This window comes from Hippichthys cyanospilos, chromosome 18 (assembly GCF_059441005.1).
Source record: "Hippichthys cyanospilos isolate Australia breed blue-spotted pipefish chromosome 18, RoL_Hcya_1.0, whole genome shotgun sequence".
Lineage (NCBI taxonomy): Eukaryota > Metazoa > Chordata > Actinopteri > Syngnathiformes > Syngnathidae > Hippichthys > Hippichthys cyanospilos.
Window position 1 is genome coordinate 4,120,184 of NC_142386.1, and position 20,581 is coordinate 4,140,764.

General features: G+C 44.6%; 3 protein-coding genes across 11 annotated transcripts in view; 2 read left to right on the plus strand and 1 right to left on the minus strand.

Annotated features, from left to right (window-relative positions):
- LOC148408553 (multidrug and toxin extrusion protein 1-like) overlaps positions 1 to 20,046 on the minus strand; it is a 37,316-nt gene extending 17,270 nt beyond the window's left edge. For 8 of the 9 annotated variants that reach the window (XM_088440857.1, XM_088440852.1, XM_088440856.1 and 5 more), the window contains exons 1-2: positions 19,711 to 19,887; positions 18,926 to 19,050 (exon numbers count right to left, since the gene is read on the minus strand). The gene's annotated coding sequence lies outside the window, so the exon portion shown is untranslated. Of the gene's footprint in view, positions 1 to 18,925; positions 19,051 to 19,710; positions 19,888 to 19,918 lie in introns of those variants that run through there. The other variant, XM_088440854.1, reaches the window with a different exon arrangement.
- LOC148408554 (uncharacterized) lies at positions 8,909 to 13,001 on the plus strand. Its single transcript, XM_088441767.1, has 2 exons — positions 8,909 to 9,173; positions 10,699 to 13,001. Exon 2 carries the CDS (start codon positions 10,728 to 10,730, stop codon positions 12,567 to 12,569), a length of 1,842 nt encoding a protein of 613 aa, XP_088297893.1. The 5' UTR covers positions 8,909 to 9,173; positions 10,699 to 10,727; the 3' UTR covers positions 12,570 to 13,001.
- LOC148408555 (uncharacterized) lies at positions 16,905 to 20,461 on the plus strand. The gene is made up of 7 exons (XM_088440864.1): positions 16,905 to 17,243; positions 18,774 to 18,842; positions 18,934 to 19,069; positions 19,287 to 19,425; positions 19,746 to 19,831; positions 19,940 to 20,182; positions 20,350 to 20,461. The coding sequence occupies exons 1-7, from the start codon at positions 16,939 to 16,941 to the stop codon at positions 20,392 to 20,394; spliced, it is 1,023 nt and encodes a 340-aa protein (XP_088296990.1). The 5' UTR covers positions 16,905 to 16,938; the 3' UTR covers positions 20,395 to 20,461.
- Positions 20,462 to 20,581: the final 120 nt, after the last annotated feature.

Below are 20,581 nucleotides of genomic sequence, written 5' to 3' on the forward strand. Positions count from 1 at the left end.
TCTCCTCAATGGGACAACTGGGACTCTTGCGAGACCCCCGGGTCCCCTGGGAACCCCGAGAGTAGCTCGGGGGTAATTACCATGTAAATGCGTGTGCGTGTGTGTGCACGGCTGAGATTAGGCCCATCTATCTATTTTGGCTTGTTTTCCCAACGATGAAAAGCGTCATCTAACAGGATTATTTACCCGCAGGATTATTTCATTCATTTGCATGTAAAAATAGAAATAATGATAAAAATAAATAAATAAATAAGCTATTTTATTTTTTGCCCGTTTTTGTGACTTCACGCTGACGCAACGGCAGTTTTATTTCTGTGTATGACTTTCTATTTTGCACTCAAGGGGTTCAGCGTGCATTGAAAGTCAAGAATGAGGGAAAAATGACTAAATATATCACATAATGAATAACTCCCTTGTAATTGCATCTTCTGAACATGTTTATTAACCTCAGTCATCATTTATGTCAGCCCGCCCATAACTAAATGTGTGGAAGTGTTTGCTTGAATCGGCGAACTAATCAAGACTATGTGCGCGTGTGTGTGATCTTGTTTTTTGGTCTTTGTGTGGTGCAATATAGATATTTTTTGGCTGTTCACAATGTGTGTGTGCGATCTTGTTTTGTAGTCTTTGTGTGGTGCAATATGGACAGTTCTTGCTAGTTCATATTTTATGTGTGTGTTTTCACATTTTTGTGTGTGCGTGTGTGATCTTGTTTTTTTGGTCTTTGTGTGGTGCAAAAAAAAATCACATTTTTTTTTTGCTAGTTCATATTGTGTGTGTATGAAATCTTGTTTTTAAGTCTTTGTGTGGCGAAATATAGATGTTTTTTTTATCAGGCCATAATGTGCGTGGGGGGGCACACACGCTTGTGTATGAGTGTATGCATGGTGCTGGTTTTCTTGTATGGAACAATATGGACAGACTATATTTGTGTGACGCAAGGTAAATATTTTGGATTGACCAGATTGTGTTTGTGTATTCTTATCTTAGTGTGGACTTGTTTGTTATGTGGGTTTGTATATGTTGTTGTCTTTTGTGTTTGTATAGGACAATCTGGGCATTTAGAAAGATTCTTATTGAGAAAAAGGCTTTGTGTACTGCATTGTTGATGATTGGGACACTCCACATTGTGCATGTTCTTGTTTTGTTTCTTTGTGTGGACAGATGGGCTCATCTTGGTACTAAATTGTTATTGTCTTTCCACTTTTTTGAGGGGAAAAACATCTGACTCATCACCTTCGATTGTGTGTTCATTTTGGATGGTCTACATTCGGAAAATGTGCGTTTGTGTGTGTGAGAGACAAAGGATATGGTGATAGAAGAGCGTAAAACACAGCACTGGAAAAGCAGAGGGGAGAAATTGAAAAAAAAAAAAACGAGGAAGGGAAATGTGAGCTAGGAATTCTCAAGCAGCAGCGGCAGCACAGAGTGGTCATCTGCAGTACGATGAGTCACCTGTAGGCAACTCACACACACACAAAAACGCACACACACACACACACACACACACACACACAGTGAAGTGACGCTGTGTGTAATCCCAGCCGAAAGCCACAAAGCACATTGTCTTGGCTGAACAACAACGCAATCGGAGGCACCACAATGAAAGGACGCTCGAGGAATCAGCTTGGTGGTTGCCAGGGGAGACGGAGTTGGGAAAAAAAAAACAGGATGCGTCCAATCACAGCCCGTCAGCTTCACAGAACTCATCAGCCACAGTGTGGGGGGGGGGGGAAGCGGAGACAAGTTTTGAAGGACCTCCCATGGAAAAATTACCTAAAATGGCCGCTTCTAATCAAAATGGTTGACTTCCCATCTCATTTATAATATACTGTACCACTTGTATTTAGATTTCTTTTCTAATCTAAATGAAATCCATTTTCTAATAACAATAATGTAAATAAAGAAAAGCATATCAAGATACATTGTCATTTCTTCCAGTTTTGCTATGTTATTTTATGTGCTTTTAGAGGCAAAGTTGCGCAACGCTGCCTCCGCCATTTGTGTTTGCAGTTGCCCGTGGCGCACAATCAGCAACCCGAACGGTCGTCGCCTCCCCCAAAATGTCTTATCAGTCGTCAGCCCCTCGCACCGTAAGCCCCCCCCCCCCCCCCCCCCCCCCCCCCCCCCCCCGCTCGTACCATTAGCCTTTTGTGTGTGCGCGCGTGTCATTATGCGAATTTGGCTGGGCTGCAAACATTCACGTGTGAAAGTAGCTATTAGCGTTTTTTTTTGTTTTTTTTTAGTTTCCTCATCCTGTTGCCGTGGTAACACCCTCAATGAGGGATGTATTGATTTTTATTCAAATTTTACCCGCCCCGCCTCCTTCCAGCAAGCTTTTTTTTTTCCCGTTGCTGTCAAGGGCCATTACACAGACTGTTTTTTTTTTTTTTTTGTAGTGGATTGTGAAGCGGCATCAGTCACTACAGTGGGCAGACATTCAATAGCTCTTTTTTTTTCTTGTGGATTAGACTCAGTGGTAATAATTGCATATCAATCACTAGGGTGGGTAGCTATCAAAAAGCTTGTTTCCATTCGAAATTGTTCATAATTCTTGCTTTCACATTACTCAACAATCCCATAAAGTTTGAACGAGGTCGGTGACTTGCGTTCACCCCCGCAAAGCCGCGGAAATTTCCGGGTTTAGCGATATGTGAAAGGGTCAAATTATTAGAAATGGCGCCGCCGCCGCCAGCGGCAGACGTGGCGCGATAAGAGCGTCCGCTGCTGGAAATGGAATAAATGGAATGCGCGGCGGCGCGATAGGGAGGCAAATGAGAATGAGCGGATGGCGCCATAATGGAGCAGGAACGGGGGGCGGCGGGGTAAGCGTGAAAATGATAGCGCAGACAAGAGGCGCGTTTAGAACGCGCACTTACATACAGAAAACACACCGGCGGTTGCCCGAGCGCCGCCAAGTCACAGATAAAGGAAATGGGAAAATTCCCCCCGTGCGCTATCTCATTGAAAGGAGCTGAAGGCATACGGGCTGCTTTTTTTTTGTTTTTTTTACAAGGTCAGCTTCTGCTTCACGAAAACGTTGGCGTCATCCACGCACCAAAAACCAAGTAGAGCGTCTTTGATGTTGTGAATCGGCTTTGATGCTTTAAGAAGAGCAAAAAGAAATTGTCTCGGTTTGCAAAAACAAGTCAAAGTTTTCATCGTCTTTGATGTTTAGCAAAACCGGTATGTACGTTGCAAAACATCTTTGATGACTTAAAGACAACATGGATATTAAATCTGACAAGAGTAAAGTTCGGGGACCCCTGCGTTAAAGGATCTTTGAAGACCTTTTTTTTTTTTATTATAATAGAGCGCATGAAAAAGTGTTAAAGACCCATGTCTGGTATTGAAAAAGATTTTGACCATTTTTGTATAAAGGGCAAATTGTCTGTTCGCCATCTTTTTGATTTTCAAACAATCATTAAAATGGCTAATCTTTAAGCGAATCATCATACAATCCAACTTCAAATCCTTTGAGTCTTTTGACACGCGCGCACATATCACACATGCGCACGCAGAATCCGAGGTTCTTTGGCGCTGTAGGTGTTGGCGATGAGTCACGCGGGCACATTAGGGCGTTCCAAACGACTTCACTGCCGGTCAGGCTTTGGCGCTGATAACCGATAACACTTTTCATCGCGACCGTGAGGACCCGCTCGGCTCCACCGCCTCAAGCTCTTCAAGCAACTAATATTCACACAGTGTGTGTGTGTGTGTGTGTGTGTGTGTGTGTATATATATATATATTAATAAATAACATTTCTATTTGAATTACACTTCTCATGATTTCAGAAATGTAATGCCATTGAACCATAAGACTCAAAGACATTGTGATACAGTGGTACTTGCTGTAGGAACTTTGTAAAAGCAGCATTTATTTTTCAAAAAGTCGTGATGACCTTATGAGCCATTATTTCTACTTTTCATGTCATTTGCTGAGCCGCAGCTATTTTTGTCCTCTCCGAATTCGTGCAGATTGTTAAAAGCTGCTCACCGACATTAGGCTGAGAATAACAAGTGCTGCATCGCAAATTCATGCGCATTAAATGCTTTTTAAATCAAATAAAAAATATTTTGCCCTCAGACTTTTTTTTTTTTTTTGGTAAAAAGCTATTATTGTTGTTATTCCAAGCGGTAGAGGAAAAACAATCCTTTACTGGCACTAAAATAAATGACTTGAGTTATGTATTCAATTTTACTGCTTGTTCAAGCAGTAATAAATGCATGTAAATGCATGAGTTGGCATTTCCCCAAAGCTAAAAGCAGCATAGCTTAGCATATCGAACAGTTTACATTGGGCGATCAAAGAAAAAGAGCTTTTTGTAAATGACTTAAGAAAGTAAATGAGTTAAGAAAGTAAACTAGTTATAAACTGAAGTATGTCGAAAAATATTCCAGTTGAAACGTACCGGGATTGGCTTTTGTTTTTCAACTCTCTGCGCTGCTGCAGAGACACTTTATTTTTTTATTGTTTATGCCAACACAATCCATTTTTTCGCCAGGCCTGAGACGTGCGCAAAATTTGGTGACTTTTTGTGCATGTCCAGGCTCTGAAAATGTCAACGTTCACAGAGAGTGAATCATACTAATAATGCAGAGAACTCGCACACGAGGAATTTGGTTTGAAAGCACCAGAAACGTGAAGCCCAATCGGATGGGCTAAAAAATGACAAAACCCAATTTTGGATTTTATTGGCGCTTCCGAGCCTATTTGGGCGCGGCGGGCTGGTTCCGCCTCGGCGTTGGATGCGGTGTTTACTGATGCGAGGCGTAGAGATTGATGGCGGGCGCTGATGTCTTCGCGCCCCCCGTATGAGACGCCCCATCAACCTCAAATTCCCCGCCTGCCCCGGGACCGCTGCCATCAGTCATGGCCGCTCCCCCCACCACACAGAGACCGCCCCCCCTCATACCCCCGCCCCTCCTCCAGCTCATTTTTGCAGGGATGGTGAGCGAAGGGGGAAGGGGTTAAATAATTTTGCGGGGCGGCGGTGAATTGGTCGTTCACAGCTCATTCTTGGATGGTTTTGACTGCCTGATGGATTCGTATTCATCATTTTTGACGCACTATGGACTTTTCATTAAGAGCCCCTCACAGTCTATAAAGCAGCACATTGCTGACACGTCGCACTCCCCGTGCCTCTTTTCAAGTGGACCTTTCAGTCAACACATTAGCCAACCTGAAACGCTTAAGAAGCTTTTTGTGGGCAATTCCCTGTGCTGTTCAAGTCCGACTTTGTGGTTTGTTTGACACCAAAGTCCAGCTTTGCTTGGTGCTTTATTTGCGTGGAACTTTCTTTTTTTGAGATGGTGGTGAACATCTCTGACATTCGTAAAAACTAATCCCTGGCACGTAAGCCCGGTTTTGTGAAAACACATCACATACATGTATATCAAATATAATAAAGTCTATTATATTTCTTCTATTTACTATTCATACTTATTTAATAGGCACCAATGTCAATGTGCATGAGTTATGCAATGACAATAAATATGTTCCATTCTATTCAATTCAATTGTATATGCACACGGTTAAATTCAGAAAAGCTGAGGATAAAAGAACACAGTGTGAACTATGATGGATATTGTTAGGATTAAAAGGGTGCAGCATGGCGGAAGATTACAGCGTGGGCACACAGGTCGCGCATGCATGTTCCAGCGGGTCCATTGTGTTGCAGGTACCTTACGACGCAATTACTCGTCCATTTCCAGCCTTGGCGGAGCGCAGCCACGTGGGTGGGAAAAGCGTACGCTAATCGCCCTGCTTCACTTTATCACTTGGAGGTGTTGTGCGCCCGGCAGCCGCATTAGCGCAGACGAAAAAAAAAGGAAGAAAGAAAAGACAGCCACCGCCATGCGGCTTGCAGGTTCGCCATTGTCAAAGCATCTCAACCTACATGAGCGCCCTCGCCCACACTCCTCCGTGGCCACAAAAAGAGAGGGAAGTAATTGAAGGGAACAAACAGGCCACGCGCGCATAGAATCTCGCGTTAACGCTGCATTGATCTCGGTTTTAACTTTGAAATCTGTCTCAAAGTTATGCTTGATCCTGCAAAACTACAACAAAAATAAACGACTTTGTAATGCGTATGCCAGTCCACTATTTAGAAATGTCACTCCAAATAACACAATCAGCTGTATTTCTAGGCCGACCGAAGACACGCGGTAGAAGAGAACCTTGTTTTGGGATACGCTGCCAACTAGTGGTCCGGAATGCATATGGCACCTCATTCAGAAAACCGTCTCGAAACTGTCAGAAGAACGTTTTCGACATTATACGCATACAGAGACCCTGCGAATGGCCTTTTGTTCCGTTTAATTAACTCAAACCACAGACGGGCAGAGAGAGAAAACGACGAACCCTTTGGCGGCCATTTTTACGAGATCATTATCCAGTACCTTGAGAGACCTTCCCAGACACACTCAAGCATCGCCTCCATTTTCTGTTCAAAACGTTGCCTCTTTTTAATTGACAAATTCCATATTTTCCTTCCTGAGCAGGAGACAAAGGTGGCAAGATTTTGTGCAGCGCTCAAGTGTGAGTCAGTGTCGTGGCAGGTTGCGGGGTTGGGGGGGTGGGGGGATTGCGCAGGGGGCGGCTAATGCAAAGTGGCAGCTGATAATGCCAAGGCCGTGATATCAGCCAACATCTGCCCTGCGGCACACCTCCACCGCCGCTGTCATCATTGGCGACATCATCAAGCACTTCGGCGCAAATAACAATGCCCCCCCCCCCCACACACACACACATCTCTGCAATGCAATCTAATCAAGCAGAGGTTGTCATGTGATGCCTTAGGGGCTGTTAGAAATCAGAGTTGTTTTTTTTTTTTCCCATGCAGCTCAGCTAACGAAATGTCTAACTATGCAATAGTTCGTTTATGACTGTTGCCTTCGGGGACAGGCTGAAATCATAGCTTTCATCACATAACTGAATGTATTAAATATCCATCTGTCCACCCATCCATATATTTCACAAAGAACTGAATTCAGGGACATCCAACCATCCAGCTATTCATCCATCCATCAACTGTAAAATGTTGCCTTCAGGGGAAGTCTGAAACTATAGAAGTCCTTGTGTCTGTCCTTCCATCTGTCCATCCATCCATTGTTGCCTTTAGGGGCAGTCTGATCCATCCATCCACCAACTGTAAAATGTTGCCTTCAGGGGACATCTGAAACTATAGAAGTCCTTTTGTCCGTCTGTCCGTCAATTCATCCTGTTGCCTTTAGGGGCAGTCTGCTCCATCCATCCATCCATCATCAATCGTTCAATTGTTGCCTTCAGAGGCAATCGAAACCATATAATTAACTAAAATATGAACTAAATACCCATCCATCCATCCATCGGCCCCGATCAGGATCCACTCTGGTCTTGTCAGGCTTTATACATAAAAATGGACTCCACCAAACAAGAGCTATAAAACAAACAAAGAAAATCTCTCCATAATATACGTGAAACTGTAAAGTCACAGCAGATGATGCTGGAAGAAAGCAGGCAAACAAAATGGTGGGGGCAGCGGGCGTCATAATGACTGACAACCGGTCCTTGTTTGTCAATCATATCAATGTGAACAGACCACTTTTTTTCCTTCACCTGTTGATGTACGCTTGGATGACTCTTATGGATGAATCAATACTAATTATTATAATTGTATTGGAGGCGCAGTGGAAAAAAATAAAAAGTACAAATCATAGCTTTCAGGAGCAGTCTGAAATTATAGATTTCTTCGCATAGCTGATTTCCACAACTAGCGGTTTTTGTTTATCTTTGCAAGCCCGACTCATCCGCACACAAAAAAAGGATTTAAAAAAAGTCTACACACCCCTGCTCAAATAGTTACTTTTGCAATATTAATCTTCTCCTGCCAGGCGTGGCAAAACAATGGAGCGAGAATCCCCAAACTATTCCACATAAATATTTTTATGAGACATTTTTCACTCAGAAGTAAGAGAAAAAAACATATTAGATGATAAATCATTCCAAAACCTTTGTAATAATAATATATTTTAGCTTAAAACGAGTGTTGGTAAAAATACTTGAAAAATAAGGTGTTGCCTTTAGGGACATTACAAAGTCATAGGTTTACTCCCACAACTGATTTTCCATCCATCTGCCTGAAATCACAGCTTTTCTCACGCAACTGATTTACCAAGCTAAATTGCTCCATGCCTAAAGTTTTGTGTTGCCTTCAGGGACAGTCAGACATCATCACTTTCCTGCCGCAACTGATTTTACATCTCTCCATCCTAGTGAAGCACTGCCTTGAGGCACATCCTGCTTTCCTCAAAGAACTGATCCATCTACCTTCCTAAATTCACACGCTGCCTTCAGGGACACTCTGAAATCACCAAACAGCCCATAAAACTATCTTCAAGTATTTTTTTTCCCCCAAGAGTAAGAGATGATAGACAGCGGTGATTGCGGAAAGAACAACGATGGAAAAGAGCACTTTAAGTGAGCATATAAAGACACTAATTGATAGCTCGTTAACTGCCCCCCCCCTCTTTTGCCACCACCCCTCAATTTTCCCCTGGTGCAGAGGAAGCTTTAAGAAGCCTTGCAAAATGGCTGCTCCATCCATGCTCTCTCTCTCTCTTCATTGAGGAAAATTTCATTCATGCCATTTCCCTTCATTCATGCTGGAGGGAAGGGGAGTGGAGATGGGGGGGGTGTGGGGGGGCATGAGGGGGCGTCGGTGCCATCTCCACACCAACGTTCTTATCAATGGACGTGACGTCAGCACAGCCTGCAGCTGGGGGTGGCGTATGGAGCAAGGGAGGTGGGTGGGGGGGGGGGGGGGGGGGGTGATGGGTGGGTGGGGGGTGTCGGTGATGTAGTCACGTGGTTTCACGGAGGGTATATACAATAAAGTTGCGCTGGCCGTGGTGCTGAAAACATCCACAACAATACATTAGCTGTACGCAGTAAAGTGACACCAAAAAAAATTGATGTATTTTTTTAAGTGCAACATTTTTTAAATTCTTAAATGTAGCGCACAAGCTGGGAAGAAGCAGAAAGAGACGCGCATAAATTCTCTCAAGGCTTGATGAGATTATTTTTTGGGGCTTTATTTTGACTTTTTTTTTTTTTTTTAATATCCCCCACCCCCAGCATCACATCGCTCGTCTACCCCCCCACCTGCTCCCCCACAATAGTGGGACCCCAGGTAGGTGAGAAAATTCATTCATGCATTTATTCATTCATCATTTCGTGGCATTATTAACGCTTTTTTGTCAACTGCGCGTTTTAACGCCACGTCTCTTATGTTTTATTTCATAGGAAAAAAATGATTTACAAACAATCCGTTGTATTTCATGTTTCCATGTTTCATAATAATGCAATACGAATAATAACCTAACGAAATTTGTGTCATTACTCCCTTTTAACCCGCGCCGGCACGTGCCATATTGCGCCAAATTAATTTATTTTAAACACAAAACGACAAACGCGCCGTTTCGTCGTTTTTGTTTTCTACTTCCACAACAATATCTAGACAATTAAATCACGTCTATTTTAAGGGCAAACCAAATCATACATTTCACATTTCAATTTAGATTCAATTAACGCGATTTGTTGAGGTAGGAAGCCGGGGGAGTGCGCATGTTTCGTTGCGGAAAATATCATTTTTAATTGCATAAAAGAGAAAGGCAAAAAAAAAATGTGATGCAGCGTGAAGTATAAATTTGGGCTCACGTGCATTCCGCAACAGCAGTCTGGGGGAGGGGGGTGCACGCGGATAAAAAGCAACAAAGCTTTGGTTTTTTTTTTCTCTCTTTTAATTGTGGGGGTAACAACATCCACTCTCCCCCGACAAAGTGGGCGATTGTGGTGGGCGGGGGTGTTCAAATGGACCATCCAGATAATTTTCTATTTGCTTGTGAGGAGCAAGCAGAGGAAGCGGAGGGTGGGTGTATGTGGATCGGCATGGGGGGGTTAAGTAACTCAAGCGTGTCTTGCAGCTTTTTACGCATGACTTCCACGCTGCGTGGCGCCTTCGCCTTGACTCACGAGACCTATGTAGGATTTTTTTTTTCCAAATAGGCCTACATATTTATTCTTTTCCGCATCGTGACAAATTGTGCGCGCCAAAAAAAAATGGCCGGTGTGCATGACTCCCCCCTGGCTTTGTTGGCTCGCGTCAGGAGGAGGAGGTGAGAGTCGCATTTTTATTAGCAATTTGCTTGGTTTGCAAAACGAAAATGTATTTTTACAGTTTAATCCAGACTCGTCGGTACGAAATAAAAATGTTGCTGGCAGGTGGGAGCTTTTGTGAGGCGAAAATGGGCTCCGTTGCGCCAATTCCGCGCGTCTAGATAATTGACTCACTCAGAAAAACGTTTCGCGCGCGTGATAAAAGCAGAAGCGCATCTACGAATTTATTCTTCAAGCATCCAAAGCACCGAGAATGAAAATAAAAAATGGAGGGACTAGACGTTGAGGACATTTCTGCGTGGGCGCTGTTAAGACACGAAAGTGCACTTAAAAAAATCCACATTCAAACATTGCCCCCTCATTGTGACGTGCTCAAATAATTTTGGAAAGAGTGTGATTCATATTCGAGAGTGTCTATTTTTTTGCTGTCGTTCTGCTAATTTAGATCTGTGGAAATGACATTTATGAATGTAATGTTTGTATTTTAAATGTAATTGTCCTGGCCTCCGTCTTGTGCCCCCCTCCCTCCCTCATCGCAGGTGCCTCACCTCCCTCCTGCCTGCCCTGCATGGTCATGACCAATCATCACGTCCCTCCCTCAGCCCGCCTCTTCCTATTGGTTCTGCTCACCGTCACTCTGCGGCTGGCCACCGACGCTGCCCCCGCATGGGCCGAACCCGGGGACAGAGGGACGGCGGAAGTAGGGGCGGCGGGGGAGGAGACGGTGCTTGTTCCGCCGCCCCTGGGCGACGACGGCGGCGGTGCCAACGCGTCGCGGGACGGGGAGGATCGCACGGAGCCTGGATCGGACCCGGTGAAGGTGCTTGCTGTCCTACTGCAGGCTCTGGACCCGCAGGGGGAGGAGGATGCTAGCGTGCAGGGGGACGCCAGGCAGGAGGGGGACGAGAGCCAGGAAGCGTCCCCTAGCCTACTGGAGGTCAACGAGATAAGGAGGCAGTCCGAGGCTGATAAGGTTATCCAAGACTTTGAGGAGGAGCAAGGTCACGGACGGTTGGCTGAGGACCTCCCAGAGAAGGCGTCGATCGAACGCTTCTTCGCCACCCCTCCCCAGGGAGACGACAGCTCCCTGCAGCGTAAAATCCGCGGCTACTTCCAGAACATTGATTTGGGCCTCCAAGACAATGAGATCCTTCCCCCCCTGAAGGGCTACAAGGCGTACAACACGGAATTGGCCCGAGCCGGAAAGAAGCTCCACTGGCAGGGAAATTCCGCATCCCAGGCCGCCCCCGTCAAGGGCGGCAACTTCATGGACGACTTTGAGGACGAGGGCGGAGAGCTGGAGGAGGAGGTGGAGGAGGAGGACGAGAGCCTGACCCGCATGGAGGAGGAGGCGAGGGCCCGGGCGGAGAAGCAGGAGGTGCTCCGGCAGCAGGAGGAGGCCGAGCGGGCTCGCGAGGAGGAGCAGCGTTTGGCCGACGTGGCCTCAGACATGCTTCTCCAGTACATGGGCCGCAAGCAGCAGGCCTTCCTCAAACCGCGGCAGAAAAGCAGCAACGCCGCCGAGGACAAGCGCTCAGAGGAAGTCCTCGTCCCCAACCAGGACGAGGACGACCTGGACCAGCAGATGATCGACCGACTCATCGAGATCAGCAGCAAGCTGCACCTGCCGGCCGACGACGTCATCGAGATCATCAGCGACGTGGAGGAGAAGAAAAAGAAGCGGAAAGAACTTCAGCAGCAGCTTCCCGCCGTCGCCGCCCTCCCTGTGGTGCCCCGCTTTAGACCCCTGGTTCCGCCCCCTCTAGCGGCGCCGCCCATCTACCACTACACAGCCTCCAAAAACCCCAAGAAAGCCCCCTACAAAGCTCCCTACAAGGCCTCCTATAAGTCCATGAAGAAGTGGCAGAAGGACAAAGGCAAGTCGCGCAAACAGAACTTCTGGTACCAGCCCCAGACCCCCAGCGACTACTGGTACAAACCCCAGAAACAGTTCCTGGCCTTCCCTTCCTACCCGTACTACCAGAAGCCATATCGGGCGTACTACCCTGTCTACTTCCCCTATCCCAAGCCGCAGTACTACGGCAAGCCCCCTCCCGCCCTGGACCAGACCTTCAACGCCCAGGAGCTGGACCCGCCGGGTCCCCGGCGCAGGCACAGGGGCCAGGGCAAGAACCGGGGACAGGGCTGGAGGCAGAGGCCGGCGCCCCGCCTGGCCGACGTCCCTTACATATCTAACTATATCCTGCCCCACCCGCGGACCTACCAGCCCCCGCCGCCCCCCAAACCCCTGGCCCCGCCCCGGAGAGGCAGGCGGCCCCCCTTCTACTACCCGCCGGCCGCGCCGCGGGATGACGACTACGAGGAAGACGGCCTGGTGCCTCAGCTGGACAGTGAGGAGGAGCTGGAGAACTTTATCGAGAGGATCTACATGAAGCGCAGAATGTACTGAAGGACTGGTTCTGAGGGGGTTTTTTTTGGACCCGCGGGTGGGGGCGGCTTTATCGTAAGGCTAAAAATGTGTCACTGGACCCGGAATGAGAATGCGGTTGGTTTGTTTTAATCCACTCTGTTTTTCTTTTCGATGTTGTGATAATGTTTAAGGGATGAGAAGGGAGTGGGGGTGAAGGTGGGAGGACTACCCTGCGCACCGCCATGTTTACATAGTGAACACAGGGCGGTGTACGTCCGCCTCCATTCAGGTTTTCTACAACACGCAGCGTCACGGGACCCATGTTTACAACATGTCCTTGTATGTTACATCACACAAGCGCAAAAAAACAAACAAAAAACAAACAAGCCTTTGGTTGTATGGATGTGCGCAGGTGCCTTTACAATTTGAAGGGGGGTGGGGTGTTCAAAAAAAAAAAAAAGGTGCCACAAACACATATTTCTTGCTTTGTTTTCCCTGAATTTTTGCCTTACGCACACTAGTCTCATACGAAACCACGTGTACCCCACAAAGCACAAAATACTTCCAGATCTGGTGGGCCGAGGTTTCGCCATCGATATCGCAATGGATGCGTTTTTCTGCCATTTTTTTTCTTGCATTGTGATTTAATTGTCTTTTTTGCTGGATTTTATCCATTTTTTTAGGGCCCTCGTGGAATCCCTGCATTAATTGCTATTCTTGCAACACAAGAATTACTTAGACTCAGATTCGAGTCTTAATGACAACTTGCGAGTTTGCCGTTTCAGCCAGAAACTTGAAGTTAAATCAACATTTTGCGAGCCGTTTAAAATAATGTGGCGGGCCAGATTTGGCCCCCGGGCCTTTAGTTTGACACCCGTACCCTTAATGGGCCTCCCTGGCAGCAGTTTCCCCAAATGACTTAACATTTGGCAATAGGATGCACAAAACAGTAAAGACCTACGTCTGGAAACAAACAGAAAGTCGGCCATTTTGCTTTGAGACCGCTATATTCACTCAGTAGCTACTGAAGGGTCATAATCAGAAATGAAAAAAATGCTCCCTTTGTCAGTTTCACCAAATGAGCTGGAGTTTTGTGGATAAGTGCATCATAATAACATGTACGAAAAAGTATGACTTGAACAGGTCGGCCATTTTGGTTTGAAGGTTCAAATATTTATTCAGTAGATTTTTCCAGGGGAAAAAAAAATGCCCCAGAAACTGAAATCACCAGATGACGCAAAATTGGCTATGTCGCTCCAAAAAGATGAATATAAAAAAATCCTATTTTTAAAATTGGACAGATCGTCGGCCATTTTGATTTGAGTCAGTCATATTCCCTCATTCGCGCCTCTTTCAAAACGAGAAATTAATGAGGCCGTTAAAGAGTGAACCCGTATTAAGAATTCACTCACGAAAAACACAAAATCATTTTTTTAAAGGGTTTATCATGTGAAATTTAGCACGAGGGCCCAGTCATCATTTTTTTTTTTGTTGTTTAAAAAAAAAAGAATACTTGAAGTCCACCACCACTGCTGCAGTCGTGGGGCTGGGTATGGTGGGGGGGCCACCAATCCCATGTGTTCATTTCCTGCAGAAATTCAGTGACGAGTTTGCGGTCAGGTGGGGGAAGTGTCAGGGATTGTGCTATTTAAGAAAAGTAAACGAAAAAAAAACAACAACAACAACATGCACGTCTTTCTACTTGCATCTTCGAAAAAAAGACAAAAAAATAAGGAAAAAAATAAAACAGTGTGAAGAATTCAAGATGGCTGTCTTCTCTCATTAAAACTGTGAATATAAAGAATTAAAAAAAAAAAAAACAACGAGAAAGAAGGCCCGGTGACGCCATCTGTCTTGGAAGAGTGTTTGTCGTTGATGTCACCTTTAGCATTGTAACATGTACAGTGTGAAATAAAAACATGGCCGTGCAATGTGTACATAACAGCATGATGATGATGACCACTAGTTTTGCTATACGATACCCCCCCCTAAAAAAAAATGATAAATAAAAGCAATTATTTTATTAAAGATGTATTCTTTTTCCCATGGCTTCCTGCAACATTGCTCCAAAACGGAACCTGATGCTTAACGTTAACGCGGATATCGCGACCTAAGCGAGACGGAAGAAAGGGAGGAGGCGGCGATTGACTAGTCGTGATTGGCGCATGAGTCATCCATCCGCAGGACAGTGCGCACACACACACACACACACACACACACACACACACACACACACACACATTACTTTAAAGGACATTGCACCGACTTGCAATCTCGACTGCACACCAAAATGAGTCATTTTCATGTCATTGTGAAACACACGCACATACACATTATTATAAGAAATTACAAGGGTGCACACACACACACTGGAAAAAGTACATATGCAGAGATACACACACACGCGCACACGCAGGCACAAACATTTAAGGGAAATCGGCTTCAGGTTTTGTGCTATGTGATTCAAGTCTTTTCAGTACAGTTTTTATGATAGAAAATTTGATATGGCACGTATTGCTATTTTAATATATGCATATTATTATTATGATTATTTTTTTTAAAGGAGCAGGGGGGCATTCAAAGTGTGAGACAAAAAGTGGGAGGGTTGCCACGCCCAGTCGACAACCTAACTAATACGAAAAACTTGGTTTAATATAGTGCTTTCTGAATATTGCCAACCTGTCATTTTTCAAACATTTTTGGAGAACAGTTTAAAACACACACTCAAACAGTTTTTTTTCTATCGTAGTGGGGACTTTTTAAAAAATTTTTAAATTGCTGGGATAGAAGCATCACAAACCCCCAGTATCCTGCCGGGTCTACCCGAGTGTCGATACCACAGCGTTTCTTATCTAAAATGGCCGCTACGTTCCTTCCCCGCGTGAAATCCTCAGCGCTTAAAGAGCTATAATTGAATAAGAAAGAAATCCTTAACTTTCACTTTCTCTGGTCTTATCGCTTCAGCACGCCGCTTTACAAGCTCACACCGGCGGACTGTACAAGCGTGGAGGAAATGACAAAAGATTTTAAGATTAAGCGTGCTGGGGGGTATGGTACATTTTTTTTGCCCTTCCAGGAAGGAGGAGGGAACATCTCAGGCAGACTATATGGATATTAAATTTTATTGTACGTAAAACGGACATAATTATCACGCTAGAATGCAGAATTGCTCCATCAATAAACATCCAGTTGACTCTTGAAAAAAAAAAAACAACTCTAAGCCAAGGATTCTCAAACTTTTCGGAGTCAAGAGCCCTTTTAGAAAGCATATATTCCAAGGACGCCCATTACAAATGTTTGCGGGAAAAAATACAAGGAAAAATCCTTTAAAATTGACCAATCGCTAATGGGACTAATCTAGAATGAGTTTAAAAGCAGAATTTACAGGTACGTGAGTCATGTTGGATTGCGCAATTAGGTGTTCCTAACCTGATATTTTTCAAGGCGGAATAGTCACCCTGGGGGTCTTCAAATGGATTTCAGCCGTCCTTAATGCTGTGTCCACTGACTCAGGAGCCAATCCAAGATAATTATCGTCCGTTTATAGCCTGCGTTTCAAGGAAAAAGCTCTCTTGTATCTTGCGTGTACCTATAATCATGGCGTTTTAATTGGCCATTATTTTGCAGTAATAACCGTGTAAAAAGCATGACAATTGGGTCTTAGAAATAGTACCCAGTGTTGTTTCCATTGGGTCGAAACGGCAAGTGCTCCTATATCAAGCAAATATGCTATTAACTCATTCAATCCCAACAATGTATTTTTACACTTTTATTTATTTATTTGTCCAGACCTTCAATCCCAAGAATTTATATTTTTCTCTGTTTTTCAAGTATTTGGCCAAAGGAGGGTCTAAAAACCGCTGGTACTAAATGAATCAAGAACTAAAGTAATCGGTTACTTTGGGTAACTTAGTTCTAAATAATCAACTCCTCTTGGATAAATACAAATGCATGGGTGTCAAACATAGGGCCCGCGGGCCAGATACGGGCCACATAGAGATTTAACCCGGCCCGTGATAGTTTTTTTCCAAATCGCCATAACCCCTGAGCTGTTTGCGCTAGCAACTTGCAAATGGTGATTTTTTATTTGTTTTTTTTGACAACACAATTTTTTTCCCTGTCAAAATCACAGACAGGGGTACTTAAGTCATTTAGTACCTGACATTTTAAGAACATCGTTCGAGCAAAAAGTTGAACAAAAAAGAAAAAAAAACTCATTCCAAAAAAAATGCAAGAATAAGCTTCTTGGATTGAATGAGTTAATAGCAGAGTTTTCATATAGAAACTTTCCTATTGAGTCTCAGACCAGTCCAGTTGCTTTGCAAGGTTGTATGCTGCCTCCCTTTGATAAGAAGGAAAAAAAAAAACAAACGCGCACACATCAAAGATCTTTTTCTGTGCTGTTTGGATGTTTGGACATATTACGCCTCATCAAGCCAGCTTTCAGCGACCATTAAGAGCAGCCGAAGAAGCCTCCATCTTGCCTATCCTTTTGTCTCACGTCTATGTTTTCAGCCCTAATCCTCCAAGTTCGCCCATTGCCTGTTATACGGCCGCTACCCCAGTTTACAGTCCTTATTTTTTTTTCCCCCGCCCCACTTTTCATCCTTTAATCTTGCCATTTCTTGTTGAAATGAAAAAAAACAGCGCAAGGGAAAGCGAACAGGGCGAAAAGCACTCTCGCTGCTGCACTGATGGCACAATAGACTGCTGGTGAGTCATCGCCACTTATGTTGCTGGCGTCGTCCTCCTCCCACCAAACACACTCAAACACACACACACACACGAACGCACACAGGGAAGGGGGGATCACTTCAATTACTACCTACCTGTCGTGCACTTAGAGGACACACACATGACACACACACATTCCAGTTTTGCACAATGACCCTGAAAGCAGCAACTGGCTAGCTGTGTAATTTAGTTGATTGTGCTTTACAAATGGCTGCCTCACCGCATCAAAGTGGAGACAAAAACAGGCGTATGCATGTGTGTGTGTGTGTGTGTGGGGGGGGGGGGGGGGGCATGTGGGAGCGAGCTGGGGTCAATGGTAGGACAGATTTTGACTTTGGTCAAATGATGTTGGAAAACCCTGTTGTCGCTTTAAAAGCGTTAATCGGGGGAAAAAAAAAGACATTTTCAATGTTAGATACATTTTTAAAACCTCTTCTGCCTGAAATATGAAATGTGCATTACATGTTTGTGCACTCGTTATTTGAGGAGTCCATTCCTGTGGTTAAAAATATTTTTAATATGAATATTTTGTTGAGGGGTGGGGTGAGTAATCTTTTTTGCGTGTAAAATTAATAGGGGTTAATAACTTTTTTTTTCAAGAATTTTGTGGAGTATTTAATTTTTTTCAAAGCATTTGATAATATTTGTCATTTACACACGTTATTTTTATTTACGATGATTCCTGGGCCTTATCCCGTTTTACGTGATGTTAAACATGGAAGTAATTATTACTATGCCCCAATAACCAAGTCAGCAACCGTCCACGAGTGGAAGTGGTACTTTTGGGGTTTCAGAATAAAAGCAAAGAGTGAAATTTCTTGTAAACTGTAAATAAAGCAAAATGGTCTGTCTTTGTCATTGATATGTAATATTTGATTGGAATTGTATCGTTTGATATACAGTCTATATTTCATCATGTCTTATTATGTGCAGGCGCCACCTGGTGGACAAAATATTTTTATCCCTTCACGTAGGCGTCAAATTCAGAGAGAGAGAGGGAAAAAAAAAGACTATTATCCAACATCTGCAGGAAGGGCCAACTACAGTCTTTTGAGAGCCGCTATCCTCCAGGTTTTAGGTGTTTTTGTCCTTTGAGAACCGCTGATATCGACATTTTGTGTGTTGCTAGCTTGCCTGATATATTTGAACGAGGTAAGATAAAAAAAATGGGTTGGCACTTGTGTCTTTCTATTTGTTTTATGCAGCCCTCAGAGGAAAAAGTTTGGACATCACTAATCAAAAACATGCAAGATAGTGGCCCTCAGGAACCAACCTATAGTCATTATTTTTTCAATGTAAAGGCCCGCTTGCAGAAAACAGTGAAAGATGTAAACAATATTCCCCACGAATTACATCTCGTGACGGCGTCAAGCGCTCCCCTCCATATTGTTTACATCCAAAGCGGGAGGACATCCGAGCCTCGACCCTCTGCGAGTCTTTACAGCGAGCGGCTTGCGAGCCATTGGCTCGCATCAAATATTGAACACCTACAGTTTCCGTTTCACACAGTCAAGCGCGGAGACAAAAACGCCACGGACTCGCAGCAAAAGGCATGCAGGGATGCGGCGATGCAGAAAGGTGAGCCACCTTGCTGTCTGATTTGACTTGCGTGATAACTTTCTCGTGGGACGTTTTCTGAAAAGAGGTTTAATGTAACTCACCGCGGCAGGACCACCTCTGACCAGGCTGAGACGGGCAGAGGAGATGAAGAGGAGGGCACCTTCGAAAAGTTCTCGGAACCAGAAGAACAAGGAGAGGGAGGAGGAGGAGGGCTTCAATGTGAGGCCTGCGATGGAGAGACGGAGGTCAGGCTTGTTCCATTAGGGAAATAAAAACCACTAATTACACTCAGTTCATGCATTTTTTACTATTATTTTAAAAAATGAACAAACACATGCAGTAATGTTTCTAGAAAATATGACATAGAGTGCAAAACATATTCGCAAAGAAGAAAAAAAGGGCTACAAAATGTTTGCCTTTTTGATGATTTTTGTCTCGTTTCACTAAAAGTTGAAGTTGCAGGTCAACGACCCAGAGAGCTCGCACAACGGCACTGCGAAAGGCACCGACGTGCAGAGTGAGGCCCCCCTGTTGTGCCCCCCACCGACAGAACCAGAGCTGACCCAAGCGGTACTAGCATCACATCCCTCCAACACACTCGGTAAAACACACATGCACGTCAGAATAGTTTCAATACCAGCTGTTCTTTACAGAGAATAAACAATATAAGCCTATGAGTATCATTAAAGCTTCAGTCTACATGTGCTGCTCCACTGTTGCTATTCATTAGACCATGTATAGTGTTTTTATTAACATCAAGAAAATGTTTTTTTGCTGATGTATTTGATGATGTATATTGGTGCACTTAGCATGTGTTATTTTAATGGGCCTCCCATCATTTCCCACGGAAAGTGCTCGACTTTGATGTAAGGTGAACAGTACTCACTCAAGCAAATATCCTTTTTTATTCCCGTTTCCAAGGTGGTTTTAACACAGATGGGCCGTTAGAACCATGTTGGTACTGTCTCAGGTCCCTTGATCCAGAGTATCAACTCGGAGGTTCCCAGGTGAACAAACCTGTTAAAAAAAAGATGATGATGATGATGATGATGATGGCAATAATTATTTTGTTCTGGAAATATGATGAAAATGACCCTTCTGTGATGTTACGTCAGGATTCGGATTCTTTGTCTCTGCTGCCCTCCGATGGCCAAAAGAAGAACTACCAGACGGACCCTCGTCCGCATTTTGGCGTGGCCTGGTCCTCGCACGCTCCCTGCCGCCCATTGTGGGGCAACAAGGGGCCTAGCTGGGGGCACAGGGGGGCAGCCGATGGGGTCGATGATGAGCAGCAGCAGACGCGAGCGTGCCTCCACTGCCACCTGGCACTGCCCGCCGACACGCTCAGCTGGCACGAGGTTGACAAAACACACATAAACACAAACATACAAATACGCGTCACTGTATTGGGTACACATCCTGCACCATGGAATAAAGTCATTTTTTTTCTGCATTTGGTGCAGATCGGAATGAAGGTGCACAAACAGGAAGTGACTGCAGTTGACTTAATGTCTTGTGCTTGCAGACAAAGTGTCTCCAGTTTGACGAGCTGCGCAACCTCAACAAATAGGATTTGGTCGGACGGCATGCAAACGCACCATCACGTGCTAATAAAAAAACACGTTTTTGTTGCTGTGTTTGTTCGACTCACACAGTCTTCATTTGAATGATGAGAGATGATTAAATAAAGGTGAATGAAATTGCTAATGTAATATACCGTGGCATAAACAAAAGTTTGTTTCTGATTTGAGCTCATG

Bases quoted from the DNA above. Each gene is read 5' to 3' on its own strand.
- LOC148408555 (XM_088440864.1), top strand. From the start codon at position 16,939: ATGTTTGGACATATTACGCCTCATCAAGCCAGCTTTCAGCGACCATTA. The intron at 19,070-19,286 runs GTCAGGCTTGTT...TTGAAGTTGCAG, and splicing joins CCTGCGATGGAGAGACGGAG to GTCAACGACCCAGAGAGCTC. The intron at 19,832-19,939 runs GTGAACAAACCT...ATGTTACGTCAG, and splicing joins ATCAACTCGGAGGTTCCCAG to GATTCGGATTCTTTGTCTCT.
- LOC148408554 (XM_088441767.1), top strand. From the start codon at position 10,728: ATGGTCATGACCAATCATCACGTCCCTCCCTCAGCCCGCCTCTTCCTA.